The sequence below is a fragment of the Gossypium raimondii genome, chromosome 13 (genome assembly GCF_025698545.1).
Source record: "Gossypium raimondii isolate GPD5lz chromosome 13, ASM2569854v1, whole genome shotgun sequence".
In the NCBI taxonomy this organism is placed as follows: domain Eukaryota; kingdom Viridiplantae; phylum Streptophyta; class Magnoliopsida; order Malvales; family Malvaceae; genus Gossypium; species Gossypium raimondii.
Window position 1 is genome coordinate 8,898,135 of NC_068577.1, and position 15,646 is coordinate 8,913,780.

At 34.1% G+C, this 15,646-nt stretch overlaps 2 protein-coding genes across 2 annotated transcripts; one reads left to right on the forward strand and one right to left on the reverse strand.

Annotated features, from left to right (window-relative positions):
* Window positions 1-4,412: 4,412 nt before the first annotated feature.
* Window positions 4,413-7,080, reverse strand: LOC105782354 (indole-3-acetic acid-amido synthetase GH3.10). Its single transcript, XM_012607042.2, has 4 exons — window positions 6,579-7,080; window positions 6,322-6,423; window positions 5,395-6,215; window positions 4,413-5,230 (listed from the first exon to the last, which is right to left on the reverse strand). Exons 1-4 carry the CDS (start codon window positions 6,914-6,916, stop codon window positions 4,695-4,697), a joined length of 1,797 nt encoding a protein of 598 aa, XP_012462496.1. The 5' UTR covers window positions 6,917-7,080; the 3' UTR covers window positions 4,413-4,694.
* A 3,896-nt stretch (window positions 7,081-10,976) lies between these two features.
* On the forward strand, window positions 10,977-14,437 carry LOC105782355 (uncharacterized). The gene is made up of 7 exons (XM_012607043.2): window positions 10,977-11,465; window positions 11,937-12,077; window positions 12,164-12,277; window positions 12,363-12,536; window positions 13,265-13,380; window positions 13,848-13,929; window positions 14,090-14,437. The coding sequence occupies exons 1-7, from the start codon at window positions 11,061-11,063 to the stop codon at window positions 14,093-14,095; spliced, it is 1,038 nt and encodes a 345-aa protein (XP_012462497.1). The 5' UTR covers window positions 10,977-11,060; the 3' UTR covers window positions 14,096-14,437.
* The last annotated feature ends 1,209 nt before the right edge of the window (window positions 14,438-15,646 follow it).

The following is a 15,646-nucleotide window of genomic DNA, read 5'->3' on the forward strand; positions in this document are numbered from 1 at the left end:
CAACCGACAGAGACAATAACTACTACTGCCAATGCATTTGTGAACTTCCTGTATATATCCAGCTAAACCAAAGTTGAAATGATGGCTTTTGGCAAGTAGCAAAGTACCTTCTTGATCATTCTATTCCAGTTCAGAGACAGATAATCAAAGAAAAATCTTGGTTAGCCTTTGACCTTATATCATTAAATTTTAAAGAAGAAATGTGATCACATCAACAAGCTTATCTTAGTAGGCCACTTCATACATAATCAAATAGAAGCATAGAGAAGAGAAACAGAACCATCAATTAGTTATGCAGATCACATAAAGAATAAAATTGTTTTGTAATTTGTTCAAAAAATGAAATGATGAGACCTGAAGCCAATATTTCAAAAAAGATACTTAAACTAGTGAACATATTATGGTTGAAATGCGAAACTATAATGTCTTTTAATCTATGAACTGAAAGGTTAAATTTAAAAACTGTTTTAGCATGCTCACAAAAAGTTTTGTTTTCCAACACTAATAAAGAGAAGGCTCAATTCTCCATTAAAATTAATCAAATAACACAACTTAATCTTGGGGTATTTACAAAGAGACTACATATCACAAAATTCTCCTCTAATAAAATAAAGTTAAAAAGAAAGAAAAGTAGCAACCGAACTCGTTGTTTTTCTCCTTTTTTGCTTTACTTTATAACCAAATTTTGAGCTTAAAATCAGTACAAACCAATAAATATTTCACTGATTCCAAATTTCAGCACACAATTTAGGAATTTAACTTCAATGAGTAAACAACTACAATGTAATTTATCTCTTTTTATGCAACAGAACCTATTGTAAATCCAAAAAATGAAAACCCAGATTTCCAAAACCACAAGTTTTTATCGCCCCAACATCCCCCATCTCAAAAGTTTCCAGCTCAAAAGCAGTTATTCCAAATTACAAAGCTAAAACAACTACAAAAGCACTACAAAACTAAGTGCATGACTTGCAGACATTAACCAATTATGCCAAGGCACACAATCTAGCATTCAATTGCCAAAATCAGTTCTGATTGAAATGAAAATACAAGCTTAAATCAACTACAAATATAGTAATGAGAACTATTCAACAATAAACGAATAAAACAAATAGAAGAAAATTAGAAAGAGAGCGAGAGGATATACCCAGTTCTCTGTTCAAGGATAGCTGGAAATTGCATCTTCAAGTAAGTGCAGGTGCAGATTCCCAATAGCACTACCGTTAAGAATGAATGGAAATTGAAGAGTGCCGACTGAAAGAGCACATCAGAAAATTAATTGAACATATAAATAAAAATGAAAAAAGAAAAGCTTACGAATCCATGACGATGGCGATCAATCACAACCTAAAATTTTATGGGATTCTTTTCCCAATATTTTCTATTTAGGATATGAATGAAGCAACAGGGAAGAAGAAGTAATTTAGCTGAGCGGGGGGATGAACTAAAATGCCGATGGAAGAAGAAGCAGAAATCTATGAGGGCAGAAAAAGGAAACGAAAATAATAAATGGGTAAGGATTCTCTAATCGGTGCTGAATGGGAGGAATACCTATTACGGGAGCGGGTGTATTAGGTAAGGAACAGATTTGGAACGTAATGGCAATACAACTAACCAAACAACATATTGAAGGGGATTAAGTGGGGCCCACCGATTAGGGTATTAACCAAACATGGTGTTAGGGTTTGGGATTTAAAATTTAAGGTTTGAGTTTGGGTTTGGGGTTTGAGGTTCAAGTTTATGGTTCAAGGATTTGAGGTTTATGGGTTGAGTTTAAGGTTTAAGGGTTTCGGGTTATGGGTTATGAGCTCGGAGTTTAGGATTTGAGTTTAATGAATTGAGGTTATGATATTGGGGTTCATGTTTAGGGTTTGGTGTTCTATATGTTGGGTTTAGGGTTTGAGATTCTAGATATAGGATTTAGTGTATAAAAATTATCAAAATCATGTGTCATTGGCATGGAAAAATTGTTGAAATGTCATTAAATAATTAGAAAGGGGCCATGAATAATATAGTGGGAAGGGTCCATAAAATATTTTCTCTATAGATGAGTGTATGATAATAATTTCATGTATTTAAAATTTGATGATGTGCCTAAAACCTTAATTTTATGATCATCCTTATGCAAGTTATTCCCATTTTTAACTCTAACAAACAAAGAAATAAAAGCAAATAGTCAAAAATTTGTCAACTCTCGAAATATGTAAGTCCCATAATCAAGTTTTGTATAAGATTTAATAAAATTAATTAATTTTTTATAAAATTTTAAAACCTTAAACTTTAAATTCTAAAACCCTAATCAAATTATAAACACTAAATTCTAAACCCTAAATATGAAACACTAAATTTTACTCAACTATTTTTGGATAATGAAAATTTAGTTAACTTTAAACCTTAAGGTTAAAACATTAGAGAATTTATTGTTAGAAAGTGCATTATATTAATTAGAATTTCTTTTAAAATATATAATATGGTATGTTATTTTTAGGTGCTTAAAAAATATTATTTTTAAGATAATTTTAATTTATATTATGGGTTTACTTACTTAGTGTCACCCTTTAACTAGGTCTTAACTCAGTCGAGCAATTATCAAAAACCTTTATTTTATCTATACTATGGTTATGGGGTTTATTGAATTGATGTCGTCCTTCAATTGGGTCTCAATTCTGAATTGAACAATTACTGAAAACCATTCCTTTTCATGTGTACTATATCTAAGGGGTTTATTGAGTTGGTGTCACCCTTTAATTGGATCCAATTCAATTGAACAATTATCGAAAACCATTCATTTTATAAAATAATAAATATTATCGTGAGAATATTTTTGTTATTTTGAAAAAATTTTTAAAAATATAATTGATAGGATTTGAACCCAAAATCCCATAATTATCAGTGTTTTTACTATGTCTTCTTAAAACAATTTTTTTTATAAATATGTTTATTATATAAATTTTTTTCATATGAGTAGGAATGACAATGGAGAGGAGCGGGGACGAATATTGTCAAATCCATCACTGCTCCACAGTTGGCACGGTCTGCTCTATCACTCGCCCCACTCCACTATGGATGTATAATCTTGAAAACTACTACCACCTTCATGGATATTGGATACATTCATCCCCGCTCTATCTTGCTCCGCTTCAATTTAAATTTGTTATTTATCTTTAATATTTTAAAGTCAAGCAAATATTTAAACATAAATTTTCAAAAAAATTATTTTAACATAAAATATATGAATTTTTTTATATTATGTTATTACATTTTTACCTTTTTAATAGTTCATATATACAAAGATAAAATGGTAATTTTATATAGTGGAATAGGTTGGAGTGGGGCAATCAATTATCATAATTGCTCCAAACCTGCTATCTAAAAGAAAAAGTCCATCCCGCCTCGCTCCACATGCGGGCCAGTTCGAAATTCATTGGGCGGTTCTGGTTTTGCCATCCCAACGTATAAGTATAATTTTAAAACAATTTATTTAGTGAACAAGTAATCTTATATAGGCAAAATGACTTATTTGACCCTCAAACTCTAAAAAAAATCATTTTAATCTTCTATTTAATTTTTCGTCTCTTTTAACCATTAAATTTGTATTGTTTGTCAAATCAGCCCAAAATAGATGAAAAAGTTAACATCTGTTAACTTTTTTGACATAGTATCCACGTATATACTACTTAGCAATTACTTAAATTTTAAAAATTAAATTTTTTATAATTTTATAATTTTTAAATAATGTTAACAATTTTATATTTTTTGAATTTTAAATATTAAAAATTAATTAATTGTTGACATGACATCCACATGATAATCTACATGTGTTTCACGTTAGTAACATTAACAAAAGTTAATCTCTTCATCTATTTTAGAATAATTTTTTATCTATTTTAAAATAATTTGATAAATAATATAAGATCAAAGGCTGAACATAAAAATTTAAATAAAAGATTAAAATATATTTTTAATAAAATTGGAGGACAAAATAAAGCATTATCCCTTTAATATATAAGACAGCAAGGAGCTTAGAGATTAACACCCCACGTTGTGAGTCACGTGAATGGTTCCAAATCATTGTGCTGTCCAAAACACGACCAGACAAGAAGTTGGAAAAGAACTTTGTGCGTCAAATTTTGATAAAACAAGGAAAGCCGGGACACGTTGATTAATGCACTTTCCGTTGTAATTATGCCCCTCTTTTTTCTTTTTTCTCCAAGATAAAAGCTCTTAATAACTTCAGGATCTACCACTTTGTTGTCTTAATGCAAAACTTGTGTCCACCACCCGTACCTGTCCAACTCCTGTCCGTTTGGAGTAAATAATAAATACCCCTTTATTCATTTGTTTTATAAATTCTTCCCCATTCATCCCGTGTTTTTACACAGTATATAACAATAATCCTCCTCATTTTACAGTTTACCCAGAAGAGATGAATCATCCACCTGTACTAAAAATGGAATGCTTGGTTCCAATCATCAACACTCTGAAATGGACATTAGCATTCACTCATCCCTCGTAATAATAATGCAGGTTATCTAAGTTGCAAAATGAAAAAAAGAAGAAGAAAAAGCATCCTAAACTCTAAAATATGTTTTTTCCCTATTACACGTGAAATCGATTGTATTTTTGATAGTGGGAAGAGAAAAGGAATAATATATGAAATTAAAGAGCACTTGGTAGATAAGCCTGTGTTGTTGTTAATTGTAAGCAGTGCTGTGGAACCTTTTAATGGTACAAAGATTAAGGATTCGAAGGAGGATATGGTTGTTGGTGCACCTTGGAGTCTTGAATTGGCCAAGTGCTGCTCCATTCCCTATGAAATAATCCAAAACCTTGTTGAAAGTCCCTGTTTCCACAATGCAAAGCTCTAAAGGTCCAATGGAGTTGGTTCTCCTGGACACAACATAGCCGTGATCCACAAAAGAAGCATCCATTACGCCACAGCACTCACCTAGCACCCTCTCCTCCACTTCCCCTTTTATTTCCCAGTAAATCATGTAGTGCCCTGGTTGATGCATCACCTCCGCATGGCTCGTGAAATCAACCAGCTCCCCTCCATACTTGCTTAGCACCTCTGACCCTCTTTCTACCGCCAGCTGAAGGTCATTTTCTGTGTTCTTGTCTATGTTAACCGTTAATATTAGCTCCCTCCTGAATATGAAATTTAATTTCGGGGTCCCATTGTGAAATCCAGCCACTTCCACCACATCTCCTAGCCGATATCTGTAAAGCCCTGACAAGAATTACATACAAGTGAAACAAGTTATCTAATCATCCATCCAACCATCTTCAAAAGAAAGAAACTTAAGCAAAGTGCAGTCGGACATGGATGTAACAGTCATGTTAGACCATCTCATAATTAAATTAGTGAAAGAAACATGAGCATATATAATATACCAGTAAAAGTTGTAAGGACAAGCTCATATTCTTGTCCAAGCTTGACTTGGGAGAGTGGGACTGGTTCATCTTCTATGTAACCAACTGTGCTGGAAGTCAAATCTTGCTTCTTTTTGTAGAGGGGTATAAACTCGAAATAAGAAAAAGTAGGGATTACAGCAAAAGTGGCATCCTCAGGCGGCAAACAAGGATCCAAGTTCACCCCAATCCAACCCTCGGTTGACCCGTAGTCAGCACTCACTAGCGGTAACGAGACAGCATAGTGCCTAAGCTTCTTCAAGTAGGGTTGCATTGAGCCGGTCATGATAGAGTACACATACTTTGCATTCGGCCACAGCCTGGGAACGATGCCATACCAGTTGGAAGCTTTGGAGTCCCTGCAAATGGCTTCAATCTGTGATGCCAAACATGGGTTTGGAGAAATTATATCCAACACGGCTTTTCGCATCCTGGGCAGTGTTATCCTTGAGCTCAGTGTGCCGTCCTTGATATCACTGCATATTTCTTCCCATTGCTCTTCAAAAGAGGCAAAGGCTTGGACTATGCTGTAAGCGAAGGTTGAGGCGATTAACTCGACCTCATCCCAAAACAAGAGGCCGAGTAATAGATGGCAATAAGTAGATTGTTTATAATCTCCCCCGAAAATCACTTCCTGTGGGCTGCAAGTGAATGACTTGGTCTTCTCCTGTTTGATGTTGAATTCTTCACTAGCATAATAGTGGGTGGTTGCTGTTCCCGCTGTTAATCCTCCCTTTGTTTTTAACCGTTTACTGCTGTATATGAACTCCAAGATTCTTCCACCTTCTCTTATTGGATAAACCCTTTAAAAAATACAAAAAAGGATGGGGATAATGGGATCAGCACGCATTGCAAAACAAATTAAGAAAAGCAACTTATACATTTATATCTGAGTATGGGATGGATAACCTTGATCTGTAAGCTGCTGCCAACCTATATATCTGCAAGGTGGTCTGGGAGCTATGGCGAGTAAAGGGTAAAAGCTTCTGTCTCCCTTCTGTGGTACCGGAGCTACAAACAAATTGCAGATAAGCCGTAATAAAAACGTTATGAGAGACGGATCGAAGGCAAGAGTCTCATCTAAAAGATGGCTTTTTGGGACAGTGAAGACCAGAAACATAAAGGAATAAAGAAAAAGAGAAAAGGAGTATTGAAAAAGAAGTTACCTTAGAGAGAGAGTAGTAATAGTTTGTTGGGTGAGAATAGGAGCAGTGTCTCCATCTGCAATTCGTTGAATAAAAGGCTCAAAATCTGCATGGGAGGCTAGAGGAACTAAAGAGGCGTAAAGAGATTCCAATGCACAAGCATCCATGTCTTGGATCTTCATGTCCCCAAACCATTTTTTCAGGTACTCCACACCATAGTTGAGATGAAGAATCTGGCCAAGTGTCTCCGTCTGGACCATGGCGGCGTTCTTCGATACACTATCGAACCAACTGATAATTTCGTACTGGTAGTCACCATCGGCATTGCCATTACTGTTCACAACTTGAGCTGCTTCCATCAAGCGCTGTAAAAGCAACAGAGGAGCCTAAAACAAAAACCAAAGAAATGAGGAATACGTGAGCATATATATTGGTGTAGCAGGTTGTGGTTTTTTGGGTGTGTGCGTCTCAGAATCAGAAATACACAAAAGGAAAGGAGGGAGCCCACGGTTGAAAATCTCGCATTCATGCCTGTGGCCTAATTATAATAGCTAAGGTCATTGTCCCTTAATGAAAGGCTCAACAAACCTCCATTTGTTTGCAGAAGTTCCATCATGGAATTTGTACGATGGGTTGTCGACCACAAGTGATGGAGTTTATCATTTCAGATAGAGATTCTCCTGGATTTGGAGTAAAATATGGCAGGGACCAAACCCAATCATAGTTTCCCTCCATGTTCATAATTAAGCCATCAATTGAAAGTGTGATAAAGTTTCTTCCCCATTTGTGGTTATGCTATATGTATGTGTCGAAACTATTTTTTTATTTTTTGAAAAAAAATTAAAATTAGTTGTCGATGAAAATTTAGAGTCGCCACCAATCTTTTATTAATGTGTAATTGGGTAATCTAAAAAAACGATTTTGGTCTACGAGTTTCAGAAAAATGGATTCGGGAGTCAGTTACGTTCGAGGAAGGATTAGCACCCTCTTATCGCCCAAAAATTGGTACCAAATTGTTTAATTAATGTCTTAACGTCGAGAGTTAAAAATATGATCTTTAGTAGAAACTTTAGAAATGCATTACTTATTTAGACTTTTCTCATTTCGGAAAAAAAATATCACACCCAATGCGTTAGGGCACGATATTCTACTTCTCCAAAAATGAGTTTGTCCAAAATACTCGTGTAATAAAATTTAAGAGAATATTAATTTGTTTAAAATTTATAAGAAAATCGCGGCCCAATACGTTAGGGCACAATTTCTCAAAATTCTAAGCATTGAATATTTCCTTTAGTGTTTTTTTAGAAAAATCTTTATCTCGAGAAATCAGCGCGTCACATCCAATGCGTTAGGACACCACATGTTGAATTCCCGATGATAAGCTTTATTTTGTTTGATTAAAGAGCAATTCTCGATTGTTAGATTTTACGAAGAAAATTGGAACCCAATACGTTAGGGCTCAATTTTCCTGAAAATCCTAAATACGAGTATTATCTCTATTTTGAAAATTTTCTATTTTTAAATTCAAGTAAAAAATGATGTAATGTTATATTGTATGTATAAATGTTGCATTAATAAATACCACAATTGTATAGAAATAATATAAATAGTAAATAAAAGAAATTAATATAAACAATAAGACAATGACATACGAAATATTAAATAAAAAAACACTTTTAAAATACAAATGAAAGCATAAATCAATAAACAAATGAAGGCAATAAGCAAGAATATAAAGAATAAAAGGTACATATCACATACATTAAAATTATGAAGAATGAAAGGCATACATATGAATTTACATATAAAATTTATAGAATTTATATAACGAAATATATAATGTATTTATGAAAAAAGAAAATATAAAAAATATAAAAATTATAGAGTGTATGTTTAAAAAATATATATGCATTTGAGCATTTTTAAAAGAATAAATATATACACATATATATAATTATAAAAAATATGCGTTAAAAGAAATAAATATATACATGTACATATATACCAATATATAAAAAATTAAATAATAATATTAAAATAAAAAAATATGCGCATTCATATATAAAAAATGAATATGTACAAAAAAATAAAATACATATATATATACATTAAAATAATTACATATGAAAATTATAAATATAAAATAATAATTACATTATTAATTAATTAATTTAAAGAGAAATATAAAAAGGGACTAAATTGAATCGCTGGTGAAAAATCTGGGGCAAATCTGTGAATAAGTAAAGTCACAAGGACTAAATTGAACGCGCGCATAATCATGGAGGAACTGGAAGGGCAATTTTTCCTTCTCCTCTAAACGGCGTCGTTTATCAGGATGAAATTGAAATTGAAAATAAATAAAAGGGGTAAATAAAAAATGAAGAAAACTTAATTGAAAATATATTAAAAGGCGGAGGGGCCAAAAGTGCAATTTTCCCCTCCGCTCAAAAATGCGCGGACCCTAGGGCTGGGTCGGGTTGGGCTTGGGTCAACCCGGGCCTTAAACGGCGCCGTTTTCGATTGGCTATATAAGTCAAAATTCCTTGCAAAAAATCATTTTTCATTACCTTTTTTAAAAAACAAAAAAAAACTCTCTTCCCCTCTCTCTCAGCCCTCAGGTCCGGCCAGGGTCCGGTCATCGGCCGCCGATCTCCGACGCTGGCATCGCCGTCTGCGGTGGCCGGAAGAGGGGAAAAAACCCTAATCGGTCTCTTCGACCATTTTAAACCCAAATCTGGGTTTGAAGCCCCGAAAAGCCAACAAAAAACGTGAAAAAAAATCACGAAACCTTTCGGTTTCCGGTCACCGGTCCTTGGGGGTGGCTCCCTCAATCACGTCGGCGTCACTTCAGAACCAAAAAAAAAGGTTGTTTCTTTCTCTTATTTATTCTTCTATTATTTGTTTGTAAAAAAAAAATATAACGGTAAAAAAAATAAGTAAAAATTGCAAGTATCAACCTTTGATCGACTTTGCTCTCTGTTTTTGCGACAATAATATCCTTCTTTTTTATTGATCTGCCCATCGGTCCTATGTTACAGTGCATTGAGATTGCTTTTATAGCAAGCAATCGTGACAAAAAAGAAAAAGAAAGAAATCTTCTTAGTATCTGCTTGACAAGATCTCTTTTTTCTTGTCATATCTGCTTTGTTTCCTTTCTCGATGTGCAGGTACGATCGGGTCTTGGCTGCGTGAGGAGCTAGGTGGCTGTGGCGCTTGAAGATTTTGTTAGAAACTCTAGAGTTTCTGACTATTGTTTTGGACCTGGTTAGTTCGGGCCTCTGTTTGGTTTGGGTCACTGTTTTGAATTGGGCTATGAAGGCCGATTGTAATTTAGGCCTTTTACCCGGGCCGAAATCGGGTATTACACTATATGTATGTATTACTTCCATTTTCCAAGATGATGTTTTTCTTTTTTTTTTTTTACATTTCCATGATACCGGAGATTCTGCTTTTCTTTTGCTTCATTATCTTTCCCTGTTCTAAATTAAAGGTTTAAAAGGGATAGTCGTAAATATTAATATTTTTTCCCCCTAAACCCTGCTGCTTGGATTTATATCGTCCAATTCTAAAATCATTTATTCTTTTGTTCTTCAAAGTTTCGGCTCTGCCCTTATTTAACAAATTTCCTCAAACTAAACGTTTAAAATTTCTTCAACATGCTATTTTGAAGTACATGTCACCGACGCCTTCTTATTGCACAACGCGGTCGAAATTAAAGACACTATTCTCCATGCGAAAAATGAGATGGTTTAAGATAGATCCGAAAAAGAAGTTTGGTTTAGAAAATGGATTAAATTTTTGAATAAATTTGAGTTTTTAATAGAAAAATCTTTTGCTATTTTTGTTGTTGTTTTTCTATATTTTACTGTTATTTTCTCACTTTTTGCTATTGTTTTGCTATCCTTTAGTATTATGTTGTTATTATTTTATTGTTAATGTTTACATATTGTATAATATTTATTTTATTGTTAATTTTGTTATTAGTTTAGAAATATTTGCTTGTTAAGAGGTATTTATTTAAATGTTATTTAAGTATAAAGATTTTTAGTGTATTTAATGTATTATATTTTAAATTTTTTATATAAAGAAAATAATACAAGTTGGGTCGAGCTTAAATTTTAATATTTTTATTTAGATCAAGATAATAAAAAAGTTTAGACTAATTTTCTGAGAACCGAATCCAAACTAAACAATCAAACTTAAAATTTCATTACGACTCAATTCAAATCCGATTCCATCCACTAACAACTCTATACCACGTTGAAGCTCAACGAGGTTGAACATTAATTGGTGTTTTGATTTGTAAATTGGTGGAATGAAATTTAAAAGAGGCAAAAAGGAATCAGTGAGACTGTAAAGTGGTAAATTTTTCTTTTTCATAAAAAGCTTACAATAATCCGATATTATCCTAATCATAATGATCTTCAATAAGCCAGTAATAGAAGTTAAAGAAAAAAAAAACTCAAATTTGAAGTTCTGGTACTACACGAAACCTCCCTATCCATGGCCGCTCTCAACAGTATCGCCTGCCGTAAACGCATCGTTAAATCCCAGAGTTTCCCCGATTTCTCTCCAACCACTCGTCTCTCTCACAAAACCAGCTCAAACCTGTTAAAGCTCAACCCCAAAAACAGAAGAAATTGGGTCATTCAATCAGTCACAGAGGACAAAGAATTGGCTCCAAAGAAGAACAGTCATTCCCATGAACCTAAGAAGCTTTTGTTCCCAAATGGCTCCAAAACTTTGGAGGCTTCTTCTTCAGAGGTTGGAGGTGGTCACGGTGATGGTGGTGATGGCCATGATGATGTCGAGAAGTTGAGTAGTAGAGCAATCAATGCCTCTATTGTTCTTGGATTTGGCACGCTTGCTGTATCCAAGTTGCTTACAATTGATCATGATTACTGGCATGTAAGTTATCTCCTAGGTTTTTCATTTTTTTTTTTTTGCATTTTAATTTTATTTCCTGTTTTACTTAGAGTTGAATAATGATTCTTTTCAAAAGAGCTTTCTTTTGGTATGCTCTTGTCTTGAGAAGGGTATTTTCGCTTGGTAGTAGTTTTCCTTGGTTTCACTTCTCTCTCTGCTAGAGTTGGTTAATCTCTTTCGTTCGTCATTTTATGATTTTAATCTTAAAAATTGTTGAGGTGTTTATAACTTTCTAAACTAACCATGAAATCTGAAACTTTGCTTGTAAAAAAAAGGGGGTTCTTCATTTATGATTTGTGCTTTCCTGGAAATTTGAGGTTTTATGCAGATTAGCTTTCAAAAACCAAGTGAAAGCTGGAGCCCTCAAAATAAAATGAAGTGAAAATCTAAGTGCTATAATATTGTTTTTTTTCCTGTCTCAGTATTTATTTGATTCTCATGAATGATTAACAGGGATGGACACTTTATGAGGTACTCCGATATGTTCCACAACATAATTGGATTGCATACGAACAAGCTCTTAAAGCCAACCCAGTGATAGCCAAAATGGCAATAAGTGGGATAGTCTATTCAATAGGAGATTGGATTGCACAAGTAGTTTCTCTCTCTTCTCCACTCTATTAATCCTTTAAACTTAAACATATATTGCATTCGGCTCATATTGTATAGCCTGTGTGTAGTGTTATGAAGGAAAGCCTCTTTTCGACTTTGACCGGACACGCATGTTCAGATCGGGCCTTGTTGGATTTACTCTTCATGGATCCCTTTCTCATTATTATTACCAGTTTTGTGAGGTAATACTTGTGGTTCATAGTTTATATGTTTTGCTGCTTTGAGTCAATTTTATCCCATGGAGCACTGAAACACTTTGAGTTCCAGGCTCTGTTTCCTTCCGATGACTGGTGGGTGGTTCCAGCAAAAGTTATCTTTGATCAAACAGTTTGGGCTGCAATCTGGAACAGTATATATTATGTAGTTTTGGGGTTCTTGCGTTTTGAATCCTCGGCTAATATCTATAAAGAACTGAAGGCAACATTTTGGCCTATGCTGACTGTAAGAAGCTTTTCTTCTGTTTCTTTTGATGCATATTTTGGGTGTCAATGGTTGTGGTATGCATTGCAAACGATGTAGTCTACTCTACCCATGATTTTTGATAGACTGGAATTCTATTTCATGCTTTATTTGTTAGAGCAGGATTTATCATATATGCTCCTTTTTCTTTTACATTAATCACTGTCAATGTAAAATGTCTACCTCTTCTCCATGATGTATTGGAGGATTCAAGCTTTGTTTAACAGGTGTACCTTAAAATCGGCTTAGAAAAAATGCTGTGTGGAGAAAGAGAAATCTGTATATTTTAATTTAGTTCTATATAACTGACCTCAAGCTAAATCATAGCTAACTGTGAAACCATGCCTATGCTGAGAACTGTTTTGATTGATTTCTGCTGATATGGTGAATGGAATAATTGTGTATTTCTCTTTTATAATCTCCATGGTTATTTTTGGTGAAATCTCTATGGCTTTTTGGTGGTAATGAAAAATCACAAAGGAAAATGCATTTGGTGAAACATTTCACCAACATTGGCACACTCCGAAAATTTATTATGCTGTTAGCAACCGGAGTTGCTCTGTCAAATCTACCCTGGGTTTCAAATATTGGAAATTTGACTGTTATGTTTGTTCTGTACTTGAGTTTGATGAATGTGCAGTTAACATCTTTTTTATTTGTATCTCATGCTAAACATGATTTATTACTAATAAATTACACTCACTTCACAGGCAGGTTGGAAGCTTTGGCCATTTGCTCATGTGATTACGTATGGTGTCATACCTATTGAACAAAGGCTCCTTTGGGTTGATTGTGTGGAGCTTATCTGGGTAACAATATTGTCAACGTATGTATCTCTGCCATCTTGTCTAATATGTGAAGACATATGCCACTGTTCCTGCAGCACATTCTTTGTATATCATTTAGTTGCTACAACCATATAATCATTTACTAGGTGTTGTGTGTACTTTTCACTATATTTTCTGTATTCGTCTCGTCTCCTGCATTCTTAACAACCAAATTGCAGGACCAGGATTATATGCTATTAAGGCCTCTTACTTTTTATCCTTTTCTCATTAATCCCTGTATGATTGTTGGCCATTTTTCTCTCTAGTTGGTCTATCTTTTTGACAAATCTTCACACATGATACAACTACATATTCACTTGTCATATAAACTGATACAAATTCCATGGTAATATGTTTTGAATAGCGTGCAACAGAATTTAATCGTTTTTCTGTTTCTTTCCGTGCTTGTTATATTTGTTTCGATTGGAATTTCTTTCTAACGCGGGCTGGTGTTTTCATCTTGAAGTTATTCTAATGAGAAATCAGAAGCACGTATAACTGAGCCAACGATGGATGCAGACTCGAATTCATCAAACAATCCTCCTGAGGTAGAGCTAGAAGAATGTTTTGCATCCTTTGGCATATATTTTGAATGATAAATGAAGTTTACATAGTATAATTGATTTATGGTACTGAAGTTCATCTCTAGGCATTCACTTCCTTTTCATGTTGTACTAATGCATTTCTATCTTCAATTATATTTGTCAGGAATAATAAACGAATCGATATCTCAGTTGTAAAGAGAGATGAGAAACATCATTTAGGCGACTTGGAGGATTACTTGTAGTGACTGGTGAAAGAGTAAAGTTCCCTACCAAGGAATTTCACCCCATATACAACTTTTATACTTTTTTCCTACATTAGTCTTTCAGGTAAAGCAGCAAAGGAGTGGGGATATAATTTGTATCAAGAGAAGTGTAATAATATGGACATAGCAACATTCCATCCTTACCCTTGTATGATATATACTGATGTATTCAGTGGAAGAAAGTGACGGTTACATACCACTGATGGGTGTCGAATCCACCAATATAAACCTACGCCTTAATTTGTAAATTATGCAGTATATGGAGTAGGATCGATCCCTCAGAGACTGGTTTACTGTAAATTGTTGCTCGCTTGACCAGATTTATGTCGGGGCAGTTGTCGTGCCCAAGACGTTCGGGGGGATAAAAATTTGAACACCTGAAATAAACAGAAAAATAACGTCAAAAGTAATAGTTGAAAATAAAATAATAAAAATCGTGAAATAAATATTAAGAAAAATTAAGTAGAATGAGCTCAGCTTTAGACACGAATTTTTCTTGTCTTTGAACCGATCCTCGAAATTGGATGAACTCCTCTTTTCCAATAAGCTAGTTATAGCTACCAAGGACGCCTCGGACACCAACTCTTCCTTGTGTAAATTAGTTATGGAACGTCCAATAACTAATTCTTACCGATTGAACAACCACGAAACGTTCGTGATTTAGAACTCCGGCAGCTTTGCGTTCTAGAAGAGCCTAGCTCGAACCAATGCCCTCAACCGCGTGGGAAATTTAAATCCAGTTACTACTTCCCTTGACGGAACCAAACAAAAATCTTCACTTGGCACGCCAATGTGTTCACAGAAAATCGATTAGAAACGTTCCTTTCGGAATTCCAACTGTACGTCTAACCACACTAAATCAAACGACGTCTTTTTTGACTTAGTGTTGATCTGACTTTATGAGTTGACAAAATTATACTCTTAATTTGGAGAAGTAATAAGTATTGGAATTTTAGGAGTTAAATGGCTCGGGTTCGTAACTCACGGGTTTTGACGAGACTAATTTCGGCCTAAAGCTGAAAATGGGTTTAGTTGGCTAAGGTTTGGGGCATGTTGGTGTTCGATAAATTAAATAAGGTAGAAATGGTGAAAAGATGGGTGAAGTGATTGAGTATGGGGGTTGGAATATATTAAAGTGGGGTGGTTGACTATTTAGAAAAAAAATTGAAAAAGGAATTGCAAATGACTTGATTTGGTGATTAGCTACTGGAAATTAAAAATTGAAGGAAATGAAACTAAAGAAACAACAATGCTACGTGAGAAAAGAGAGAATGTATTGAAAGACAAAAGATAAATGTTTTTGACTGATGAATTAATGAACAATACAAGCTTTATTTATACTAGGGAGTTTACTAAATTAGGAGCCAACTAGTCATAGGAAATTAAGGAAAAATATCCCATAATAAAATAAATCCCAAAATAATCTCCCCCACTAAGTTAACACAATTTTCAGCTAA